The sequence below is a fragment of the Phyllobates terribilis genome, unplaced genomic scaffold, assembly GCF_046119375.1.
Source record: "Phyllobates terribilis strain yellow unplaced genomic scaffold, ASM4611937v1 Scaffold_2__4_contigs__length_985480577, whole genome shotgun sequence".
Taxonomy (NCBI): Eukaryota; Metazoa; Chordata; class Amphibia; order Anura; family Dendrobatidae; genus Phyllobates; species Phyllobates terribilis.
Window position 1 is genome coordinate 297,150,619 of NW_027362762.1, and position 12,565 is coordinate 297,163,183.

The 12,565-nt window shown below is 40.9% G+C and overlaps 1 protein-coding gene across 3 annotated transcripts in view; it reads left to right on the forward strand.

Annotated features, from left to right (window-relative positions):
* Positions 1-12,565, forward strand: part of NALCN (sodium leak channel, non-selective) — an 850,352-nt gene that overhangs the window by 464,936 nt on the left and 372,851 nt on the right. For all 3 annotated transcript variants that reach the window (XM_073664203.1, XM_073664204.1, XM_073664206.1), the window contains one exon: positions 6,199-6,330. In XM_073664203.1, the coding sequence (XP_073520304.1) occupies positions 6,199-6,330 (132 nt within the window). The remainder of the gene's footprint in view (positions 1-6,198; positions 6,331-12,565) is intronic.

Sequence of the window (12,565 nt, forward strand, 5' to 3'; positions counted from 1 at the left end):
GCAAATGAGTCTGGAAGAAACAAAGTAAAATAGGGCTAACAGATCGAGAAATTGAAGGAACTGTCAAGTTCGGTGGAGGAAATCTGATGATATGGGGTTGTTCCACAGCCAAAGGTGCTGGATACTTGATCAGGATCGATGGTGGTCTCAATGCTGAGCTATATGTGAGTATCCTACAAGATGAGTTACTTTGTACACTTAAGTACCATGGGTATGAAAAGGACCACATAGTGTTTCACCAGGACAACGACCCAAAGTATACTTCAAGATTGATGAAAAAAATGGTTCAATGACAATGAAGTAGAGGTGCTGGAATTGCCCCACAGTCCCCAGACCTCAGCCATATTGAACACTTGTGGGTAGAATTGAAGAAAAAGCTGCATATTGTAAGGTAGCGCTATTCATCAAGCTGGGGCACTCGCTTCACCGGGTCAATTAAAGCAAACATGCAACGTTTTCCCGGTAATTCACAGTCCAGCAGTTTATTTCATATCATAAACCGCTCATAACATAGTCCATCTCAGTGGCTCACCGACATGTTACACATATAATATCGAAGAGCCTTTCCAGTGACAGATATGTCCACTTGGCTCCAGATACAGCCTTCAGCAAGGTAACAATAGCAATGTCCACATCAAGCAGCGTTTTTTACCTTTGCCGGGTCTTAGCTGCTTCTCTCAACTCTGTTCTGCCAAAGCTGTCGTTTAAGGCTCACTAGCTGTAGTCTCTAGGCCACGTGCCTTCCAAGGCTACTGGTATCCCAAACACAGGGATCCAGCCTCTGCCTTCCAGTCTTCACCAGGCCTCTCTCTCTCCATTTCTAAACCACCAGGATTTATATATCCTTCTGTGCACACAGGACCTGTGATGATGTCACAGTCATGTGATCAATCACCTGAGGGGGAGGTAAATGGTCAGCCAGAACACACCCCCTGGACATTTTAGCAATGCAGCAAGCCGCTGCATTACAATACATACACAAGTAAGTTGACCAGTATGCACCAAATTTGGGAACATGTAGGAGAGACCTGGGATCATATTTCGGTCAAGACATGCTTGAATCTGATCGACAGCATGCCCAGAAGGATTCAGGCAGTGTTGAAAGCCAATTGTGGATTTACAAAATACTAACAAATTAATAATTATTAAAACTTAGATTTTTAAGAGCAAAACAGTAACAATTCTGTGACATGACAAGAATCTGCATAACTAATCATATGCAAAATAGTTGCAAGTCAAATTTATGTATGATATAGTCAAAATGATTATTTATAAAATCATGGTAGTCTCAAGTTGGAAGCAGTAGTGGATGGTGAAATATGGAGCCCGAAAGTCAAAAGTTCAAAACATTGTTGCCCTTTTGCTAGTCAGTGTTTATATGGAGAAGATAATTGCATTCATCAATTTGTTTCTTAGGTTGAAGGGGTACTCTGGGGAGATAAAAGTGAATTTCAATTGACATGTTGTCCAAAACCCTCATATCCCTAAATCTGTTCTTAGATGCAACTTTGTATGATTTTACCACTTATCACTGTGACCTAATGTCACTACACTGGTGCTGCTCCTAAGTTCTCCCCCTTCTTTCTAGGACATTATGTCAGAGGTCAGGGGATGTGGCTAGACTAGCATCCATCGGCTCATAAGCCACGTCCCCTCACCAAGGCTTATCACAGTCTGTGTGTGAGTGTGATGTTCTACCTCCCCCTCATTTTACACTTCCTGCCTGCACCATCACAGCATGTATATAACCTATCAAGCCATGTACAAGCTGCAAAGGTGTAGGCAGCATAGAACAAGAGTGAACGTCCCAGAAGGGAGAGGAAGAACTTAGGAGCAGCATCATTGTTGCGATGTGAGGTCACTGGCAGAAGGGTTTGAGCCTTCATAGTTTTAGACAGAATATAGTTTGAAATACATTTTTATCCACCTCTTTAACTCAAGTTTACATTTTGATCTTATTGTTCTTATCAAAGACTCCACCTCCACTGCTAAGGGTATAAGGGTGAGTGTCAAGGCCATTTGGTCATGATGGATGAAGTTCTAAGCTTCTCTTACATACAGGAATACAGGAAAGAACCGATTAAATAAGCTTATGAGCTCCCTTGGTGGTGACATTTAGATGGTTGTTAATAGTTTGTATCTGTATAGTTATCAAACTATTTTCTCCTCCCTTCTTTGGGTTTAGATTCTTTTTTTCCTAAAAAAGGAATTTGGGAATAAATGGAATGTTTGTTGTGAATATATGCTTAATGTACAACATTGGCAATGATTATATCTTATATCTGGTCTGTGTTTCACCTTCGTTGAATAAATAATGTGAAACAGAAGTAACATAGGGGAATATAAGCAATACTTTGAGTGTAGATGTTAGCATGTGAGCCAAAGTATCATAAAGTTTATTTCTTTGGGATACCTGGAGAAGTAGAAGGAAGTTGAGATTCAGTCATGCTCCAATATGACTGCTACCATAGCTACCAATTATCTTAACTAGCATCAGATTATCATATTTTCTAATTTTGCAATATTTCTATAATATGTTGTTATTGAGCCCTAATGGCTCGTTCAGGTTTCAGCTATTTTCTTGTAAGAGAAAATGCTCTAAGTTTCATCAGAGTTTCACCAGAATTACTCACTAACCCTAACCCTCTTAATACATTATCAAATTCGACAACATATTCTTGAAGAAAAATTAGGACACACTGCAAAATATCTAAAGGGGTTGTCTCACTTTCAGTCTTAAGGAGCTCACAGTTTCCCAACTTCCTGCTTGCCCGAGGGCTGTGCGCTCTTGATGATTGACAGTTTGGGCTGGCCCAAATTATGCGCTTTTCGATTCTGCTAAAATAGGCAACTTTTCCTCTGCAACCTTGGAGGAACACTGGTGCAATGGAGTAATCTGGCCAGCTTCAGAGCAGTGCTTGCAAGCTGTATAGCAATCAGCTTGCAAGTGCACATTCCTTTCCTAAAAGACTGGCCACCTCAACAACGAGCTCTAAACTATAAAGAATTGACAGTCCTTACGTTTGTGGGAATGGAGATGATTATTAATTAGAGTTAGATAGCAAAGTTGCTGTTTTTACAATCACTTAGCATTTTTGCCAATTTAATAATATGATGCAACTGCTTTATATGTCAAGTCACCTTGTCTGGGAATTCCACAAGAAGAAACTAGGTGAGTTTTGTATGCACAGACTTCACACATACAATAAGAGTCAACAGCTTGTTTTTTTTTTCTTCACATAACAGAGACTTGTAATTTTACACATTTCTGATACTTTATAAGGACTTTCAACAACAAAGTTTTCTCAGTGTATGTCTCAAAATTGCATTAATGTTTTTGTCTTATATACTTTATATTTCATTTTCTTCTTTTATTGGCTTAGCGGAGTTTAGAAATTATTGCCCCCTTTCTGCAAATATTCTGTAATAGAAAGAAGATTTAACATAGCGAAAAGCTAGTATCGCTCTGTGGAAAAGTGAAATATACACAGATATCCTCAATTTGTCCTAATAAAGTTTCAGACCAATAAAAAATGAACTGCAGAGATAAATCTGGGTTTCTAAAGAACTTTAAAGACAAATCTAGGTTTAACTGTATCCAGACCTACACTCTAAGTTAATGCCCACACAGCTATAATACACATTATTTGTTAAAAATAAAATATCACTCTTACTATATGTGACACCCACAGAGACTGAAAGGCTCATCTAACACTCTTTCATCAGTTGCTGTTAGGGAAAACAGCATCTGGGTGTATATTTTGATTGTAGTGACTTTGTATCACTTTGCATTTTACACCATGGATTATCGACTCCTTCTCTATGGATTACCAACTCCTCCTCGCTCCACTCTATTGGTCTCAAGGATACCACTCTCTCTTTGTTCTCGTCCTACTTTTCTGACTGCTCCTTCAGTGTATCTTTTGCTGGCTACTCTTTCACTCCACTTCTCTTTATTGTTGGTATTCCTCAGGGTTCAGATATAGATTCATCCTCTTTTCTTTTCTCTTGGAATTTGGATTCCAATACCCTCTGTGATGACATCCAAATATACAAATCTTCTGACATCACCCCCGCATTACTGCAAAATACCAGTGATTGTCTTTCCGCTGTCTCTAACATTATGCCCTCTCTCTATCTAAAACTGAATCTTTCCAAAACTGAACTCCTTGTGTATCCTTCATCTAATAACCTACCTAAAATCAATATTGCCATTTCCGTGGGTTGTTCTACCATAACTCTCAAATAGCAACCTCAATGTCTTGGGATGATATTTGATTGGATATACGGAGTGAAGGAGAGATCTCTTGCTCGCTCATGTCATCTACACTTCAAAAATTTCACAATTATTCAACTTTTTCCGCTATTATGTTTCCCATTTATTAAAATTTTCTTTTTCAATGTATCCTGAATGCATCAGCAAACGTCATTTATTTATCCAGCAGCTACACCGATGCCTCCACCATGCTCCAGTCATTGCACTGGTTGTCCATCTGCTACAGAGTACAATATAACTTTATCACTCTCATCCACAAAGCTCTCCACAGCGCTGCCCTGCCTCACATCTTTTCCCTCCTCTCTGTCTACCATCCTGTCTGTGTTCTTTATTCCACCAGTGACCTAGAATTAACACCTTCCATAATCTGAACTTCCCACTTTCATCTCCAAGACTTTTCTCGTGCTGCACCAAGTTTTCTGAAATGCACTCTCCCAGAAAATCTAGTTCATTCCCAATATCCTCAGTTGCAAGGGTGCTGTAAAACCACATTTCTTTAGACTGGTCAATCACTTCACTTCATAGAAACTAACAGTCCCCAGATAATATTTTAAAGTAAATTAAACTCTAAGGACAAGCATATACGTAAGTGCATCAGATCATTAAACCATTTATGCTGTATCAGTCAGTCTTTCATACTAGAAGTCCAAAGAAAACCCAAGTTCTTAGTTTACTAATAAAGCAAATTGTAATTTGTTTGGATAAAGAAAACCTGCAACAATATCAAGATTGATGACAAGTGAGTACTGATGGTGTTAAAAAATGATGACACCTGGAGCAATTTATACGTGCAAGGATTATCCTCATTGAGTCTTTCATAAAATGAGATGGAATAGAATATGTTATTACAAAGATCATTGTAGCAAAATATAACTAAATTGAAAATAATAATAATGATATAGATGAGTTGTAAGAATGGTCAGAAGTGACAGTCTGGGTTCGACATTTAGATGTCAAAAATGTCAGCTTGTCCTAACTTATATCATGAGTTACTTATGTATTTAGGAACATTTCCTTAAGCTTGGTTTATGTCAGATACATTTTCTTAGATTGGTTTGTCCTTTAAATCGCACTCAGTGTGAGTCATTGTTAATCTTTTTTTTTTGCACAATCTGGGTCAGTGGGTTGGATGAGATGTAACTTTAGATGCAGTAAATGAAACATTATTTTGGCAATGTTAACTCACATTAGTTCATTCTAGTGTGTGTGAACTCTCAGGCTTCTACCTTCCAGGAAAGTTAACTAGGAACCATTTTATTTAATGTCACAGTTCAGTGGCACTAGTTATGCTCTGAGCCTATTTCCTATACCTGTAACTGAACTGCTAGCACTAGTAATGTCCATCTATACCTGTATCATATTAACATTAGGATGCCTCGGGCATTGACATATGTGGAATTCATGTTTCGTCGGCACCTTTATATCCAGAATCACAAATTACATTGGATATGAAATGTTTTCTTATGTACAAATATAAAATGTCATACACTATGCAGTACAAACAAGTATTGTCACTAATGTGCTATATTTAACACATTGCACTTTAATGTCAAGCGAATAATGCTTTGCTTCATACTTTGTGGAATTAACAAAGCTTTTACTCTGAGAAAATGATCCATTCAGTTCACCAGATAAAGGATTTCTCTAATTCTCTTCCCCATTAAACCTGTCCTTTCCTCTTACACAAGCACGCTTGATGTACAGTTAAAAGCTATGCTGATTGCAATTTGCATGAATACCATATACCATTTGTAAAATTACTGCTGATTGTTACATATTTATAACCAGAAATATCTCTTTATTTATGGCATACCCGCAAAATGTGATCATTACTTTTCGGCGTTTAATGTGTGGGAGGAAATGTAGAATCCGAGAGATACTCCTGAGTAATGTTTTCATGTCTTCTGTTTGTCCATGTGCAGAAAATGATGAGATCGTCCATTTTCCACATGTTTATACTAAGCATGGTTGCAGTGGATGTAATTGTCGCTGCCAGCAACTACTACAAAGGGGAGAACTTTAAAAGACAATACGATGAGTTCTATCTTGCCGAGGTGGGTATGCAAATTGGCATTTCATGCAGTTATGTAGTTACCATTCAATATTCTGTAACTTATTCCTTCTAGATCTTCAGCAACATATTTCCAACGTTTTCAAATTCTTTAGTCTTGACAGTGAAGAAAGGCTGTCAGCCAATAATCCGGAAGCTAGATTCCTGCTCGAAAATGTCAGTGGTAATGAGCTGATGCTTGAGTGGAACCTCTGTAGGCAATCCATGATGGTTGCTAAGCTGCTTATTATCATCAAGAGTGCAACAGACAGGAACACTTATATAACATTTCTTAAATGGCACATCTTGTATGAACATGGTTATATTAAACATAATTAGTAGAGAACCTCATTTTATTGCCTGATTTCTTTCAAAGATTTGTCACCACATAAGTACTTCATGCATGAACGTTCTCTTAGTGACTTGGATGCTTTTCCCTATATAATAGTCATTCAAATCTGCCTAAAACTATGTCCTGTTTTTATGCAACCTAATTTAGTTTCCTGAACCCAAAATGTTTAAAGGGGTATTCTCAAGTCATTAACTTGCTTTAATTACTTCTATCTGTTGTCATTCTGCTGCAATCAGAGCTTTTATCTTTCTAAGTGTATAGCTAGTTTCCATGGAGTTTGGCCGTTAGTGCCTGCCAAGACCCTTGCCAAGAGTGTGCAATAGCGACATTCCAGGAGAAGGGTTAACACTTAATATCCTAGCCACCTCTCTCCAGCTCATTGATTTCTATACTGCAGTTAGCTGCTCACCTTCCTCTTCCTCCCTCCCAGCTGCTGTTATAAATCTTGCAAATTCACCAGACCGCAGTATCTACTTTTCCCAGAGCAGGTACCTTAATTAAGGTGAGCTCTCGCTGTCCTGAGCCCTGCACTTGTTCAAATGCCCCATTATCTCTTTGTATAAAGCCAGTGATAGCAATGTACACTCCAGAACAAACCACTGAGAGCTGAATGTGTTATAGCAGAACTTCTGCTGAGCTTTATAGCTCTACTAGTACTGCAGCTCTGCTACTCACTAGAACTGTAACTCAAGCAGAAGTGCACACCCTGCCAGAAACCAGGAAGTGAGGAGACTGGAAAGCAGTGAGCTGCTCAATAGACAACTTTAGAATAGCTCTTTAACAAAAAAATTATGAAAATCCAATTTGCAATTTGATCTCATAACTGTTATAAAATGATAGTTATTATCTCATGTGATATTGCCATACATTGATCAGATTTAAAGATCCTTAAAGGGAATATATCATATATCTCTGCAGTAGTCAAAGACCATGCTGAGAACACTCAATGAATCATTTCCAGGCTGCAAATTCCACTGGTCTGTGTGGTTGGTGTAAAGCATATCTCTGCAGTTAACCGCAGCTCAGGCAAGATGTCTGCTCCCATAATCATGTACAGTGAATAAATCAAATTAAAAAATCTACAACGAGAACATTAAAAAAATAATATTTAAAAATGACATGTTTTGAAAATTTCTGGTTTTCAGTAAATATATATATTTATACATTTACTGAGAACCAGACATTTTCTGGTTTTAATAAATATATATTTACTTTAAACCAGAAATTTTAAAAACATGTTATTTTTAAATATTTTTTTTTTTATCTTTTTTTTAATGTTCTCATTGTAGATTTTTTTACTCTGTTCACTGTTCATGATTATGGGGGCAGCCACCTTGCCTGAGCTGCTGTTAACAGCAGAGATATGCTTTACAACAGCCACGCAAAACAGCGGAACTTGCAGTCTGGAAATGATTCATTGGGTGTTCTCAGCATGGTCTGTGATTGGTGCAGAGATCATGGTGCACAGAAGGGGAGTTGTGTCTATCACCTTTTGTCAGTAGGGGATAATGTGTTATCTGTAATCAGCTTTATAATAGAGGTTTTACATTATATTGTAATACTGCCTGAAATAATAATAACATTATTGCCGAAAAATAATCAAGACTTCAAGATTTTTTACTATTTAAAGTGGAAAATAAAAAAAATCGCCAAAATTCTTCGAAAAATAGGTTTAAAAAATATTTGATTTTCAAAATAGAATTTTCTAATCATACATTCCCTTCAAACCATTCTACATAGATTACACTTTAGCTCTCCAACCTCTTCAATCATATTGTGCAATTGTACGATGAATAATTCTGAATTAACCTTACCAGGTCACAAAGTGATCAGTCAGTGGCAGATTGCAGCTACATTTAGAAACAATTTGTGGAAATGGAGAAATCGGTCATATCACCGTAAAGACTTCTTCCAGACACAATTTGTGTCTGCAGGGTTTGCTCCTCAGACATATTTGATTCCTTACTTTTCTAAAAAAAAACCTCATCACCCCCTCCCTCCTTTTTGAGAAGTTGATACCTAAGAAAAATCCAAAAATGCTACAATTTGCAACTACTGTACATTGAAATGTAATCTGCCTGTGGGATTAACCCTTCTCAACTGCCTATATGGGGATGCAAATCATAGGTAAATAAAGGGTTACCTTGATATCTATGAGCCGATGTCTTATTCCAGAGAAATCCACATTTTTTCTTATTATGTAAATGAGCTGTTAAGATCTATGGCCGAACACTGATCTCCTTGAGAAGCTATCTCCACAGCTAATTTTAAATTAAATGGGGCGTTACCAATGTGAGATATGGAATGTGTAACATACCTGGCGGCGTCCTTGCATAGTGGTCCATCTCCCACTGTGCAAGAGCGCGCACTTGATTTCCAGTCCAGACTATCACTTTGGCTTCTTTCCATATGGTCTGCTTTGCTCTCCTCTGTCTGCTTAGGGCGGCGCCCGCTGAACTTCCTGTTTCTTATAGCTACTGCAGACACACCCCTAATGCGTCCTCAGTCTATTGCTGTCTGTCACCTGGTATTTAACCCAGCTCCTCCCTGGAATCCTTGCCTGAGCATCTTGTCCTGTCAGTTGGCTTCTTGTCACTGATGTGCCAGGTCCTGTCTATGTTTCCTGTCTTGCGGTATCAGTTCCTGTTTGTGTACTCTAGCCAGCTGCCTTTCCTGGAGGCTGTATTTCCAGGCCCGTGTGGACATGCTCTTAGCCTGTTCCTTCTGCCCTCTAGGGGCCGTATACCTAGATCTGTTGTCTGTGTCTTCACAGTGTCTGTTCCTGCCCTAACCATCTTCCAGCCTGTTTCCGTTTCTCTCTACGCCCATATCTTCCCTTTTTCTGCAGAGTCTGAACTCATACCTAACTCCTGCTCGTTGTCACTGTACTTCCGTTTGTGAGTTTGTGGTCCACTCGCTACTTCACTGCAAGTACCCTGTGGGTATCTGGTTCTGCCTTTCCCTTCCTGTCTGTTCCGTGTGAACAGAGCCCTGTCCCCTCTGCCCTGCCTTGCTCGCCGCTCCGGCGGTTTCTGCCTGCTCTGCCTTGCTCACCGCTCCGGCGGTCCTTGCCTGCTCTGCCTTGCTCACCGCTCCAGCGGTTCTTGCCTGCTCTGCCTTTGCTCACCGCTCCAGGCGGTCTCGCTCTGCTCTGACCCTTTGCTCGCTGCTCCGGCAGTCTCGCTCTGCTCTGACCCTTTGCTCGCTGCTCCGGCAGTCTCACTCTGCTCTGACCCTTTGCTCGCTGCTCCGGTAGTCTCGCTCTGCACTGACCCTTTGCTCGCTGCTCCGGCTGTCTCGCTCTGCTCTGACCCTTTGCTCGCTGCTCCGGCAGTCTCGCTCTGCTCTGACCCTTTGCTCGCTGCTCCGGCAGTCTCGCTCTGCTCTGACCCTTTGCTCGCTGCTCCGGCAGTCTCGCTCTGCTCTGACCCTTTGCTCGCTGCTCCGGCAGTCTCGCTCTGCTCTGATCCTTTGCTCGCTGCTCCGGCAGTCTCGCTCTGCTCTGACCATTTGCTCGCTGCTCCGGCAGTCTCGCTCTGCTCTGACCCTTTGCTCGCTGCTCCGGCAGTCTCGCTCTGCTCTGACTCTTTGCTCGCTGCTCCGGCAGTCTCGCTCTGCTCTGACCCTTTGCTCGCTGCTCCAGGCGGCCTCATCCTGCTCTACTCTCGCTCACCGCTCCAGGCGGTCTCGTCTTGCTCTGCTCTTGCTCGCTGCTCCGGGCGGCCTCACTCTGCTGTGTTTGTCCACCGCATCTGCGGTTCTGTTCCTGAGTTCCAGTCTGTACTGGGTCCTATCCACTCTGTGCTCCAACCTGTCGTACCTGCCAGTACCTCCCTGCCTGCATACCAGTCGTGCTTACCAACATCCACCTGCCTGCATACCGGCCGTACCTGCCAGTACCTCCCTGTTTGCATACCAGTCGTGCTTGCCAGCATCCACCCGTCTGCATACCAGCCGTGTCTGCCTGTACCCACCAGTCTGTGTGCCAGCCTAACCTGCCTATTCCTGTATTCCCCGGTGTGGGTCAACAGCCGTGTCCGAGGTCTGACCTGGAGTAGCACCTGGTCCCTCTGCTCGGTTCCTCCTTGGTGCACTGGCGTCGTATGCTGTCGTGCGACCTTGGTCGGATCGGGTGGATGCTTAGTTACGCCCCTCCAGGCATTCACTTTCCGGTACGGTCCAGTGGAATCACTACATATACACGCACACGCCAGTCAGTCCGGGCGTGCGCATTACAGAATGACTGACAGTCTGCTCTTCTGATCTACATGTCTCACACTGGTAATGTCATCTGGAGGCAGATTCCCATACAGATCTCTTTCAGGCCTATAGATCTGAACTGCTCATTTACATATTAAGAAAATATGGATTGCTCCGGATATTGCAAATATCAAGGTATCAATTTATTCAGCTTTCTATCACTTACATGGTCATATAGCTGACTTAGGAAGATTGATCCTACTGACAGATTTACGTTAAAGAATTTAACAGTATATATGTATATTTTTTTTATTTAAAAATGTGTTCATATGCTGCAACATTTCTATTGCATTTAAAGCAAATCAGCATGTGATAGAGGTCACCCCCAGCTAAATTTGCAACATTCAGGGCAGAAATTTTCAGCAAATGTACAACATGTAGGGCATGCTACAGATTTTCTGCTGCAAGTGAATGGGGTTTTTGTAAAGATATTTAGTTACAAATCCTGCATCCCCTTGTGAGGAGACTTACATTGGATATAAATTGTAAGCCTTGCAAAGCTTTGCATTTTGGCAGACCTTCAGATGGCTATCATTAGCTTAGAGATTCCCATTAAAAGATGAATCTTTGTTCAAATATTACATTGCACTGACAAGCTCACTTGTTTCACATACAATAGTCCTTTCCTTGATCACTGGCTGATGTCATAAAATGTTAAATGCCAAGCTTTACACAACCCCTCAGTTAATAATCATGGTGTTTTTTGAAAAAGCAGGTAAGACGCAACCATTTTATTATAAAAAGGAAGCTGTCATCTTATTCATGCTACCTGAACCACGGGCTGCATGAATCATATACTGACTGTGTTATTGCAGTTGTGAATGTTTTACTCTGAAATACTGCAGCTTTTCACAGAAAACATACTTTGAAAACCCAGCAGTGGACTATGCATCTTGGATGACTTGTCCACGGCACTTGCATGTTGGCTTATTCCTGGTCGGTTGCTCCACTTTCAGGTGCCTCCCTTTGCACACACATCTAGGGAGAGACCTCTCAGTCAAAGGCATCAGGGCATGGGTGTAGATATCATTGGTGCTACCTGTGTGGTCTCATAGGGGCCCAAGAGTTAAGGGGGACACTGCCTCCTCCAAAGCAAATGGAATTGATGAGCTATTGGACTGCAAAGGGCCCATATAATGTTCTTGCACAGGGGCCCTCATCTGTCTGCTGCCAGTGGATCAGGGCTTGAAGAAGTCACCAGGGACATGCCTTAGACAAGTCATCCAAGACGTTTAATTCCCATCCGGCTTTTCGAAGTTTGTTTTTTTCTGAAAAGCTGCATCGTTTCAGAGTAAAGCATACACGGCTGCATTTATGAAGCCAGTCTCTGATTCATACTATCTGTGGTTCAGGCAGCACAAATCTTTCTTTCTTAGGTTCCTTTTACAAATATAATACATAGGTTGCAATGAATACTTAAGACATGGCTTCATTTATTTATTTTTTTACTCTGATTCATAAACAGATCGCAGGCTTTTTTAAGCACCATAATTAAGTAGGTTTCACACATATAAGGGCATGTGGAGAAGACTGTTTTTCTCTCCATCTGAGAAAAATGGTCTGATTATGCTAATCACACTCTGATCAGAGTTTGATCAGAGTGGGATCCGATTTTCTTGGAGGTGGA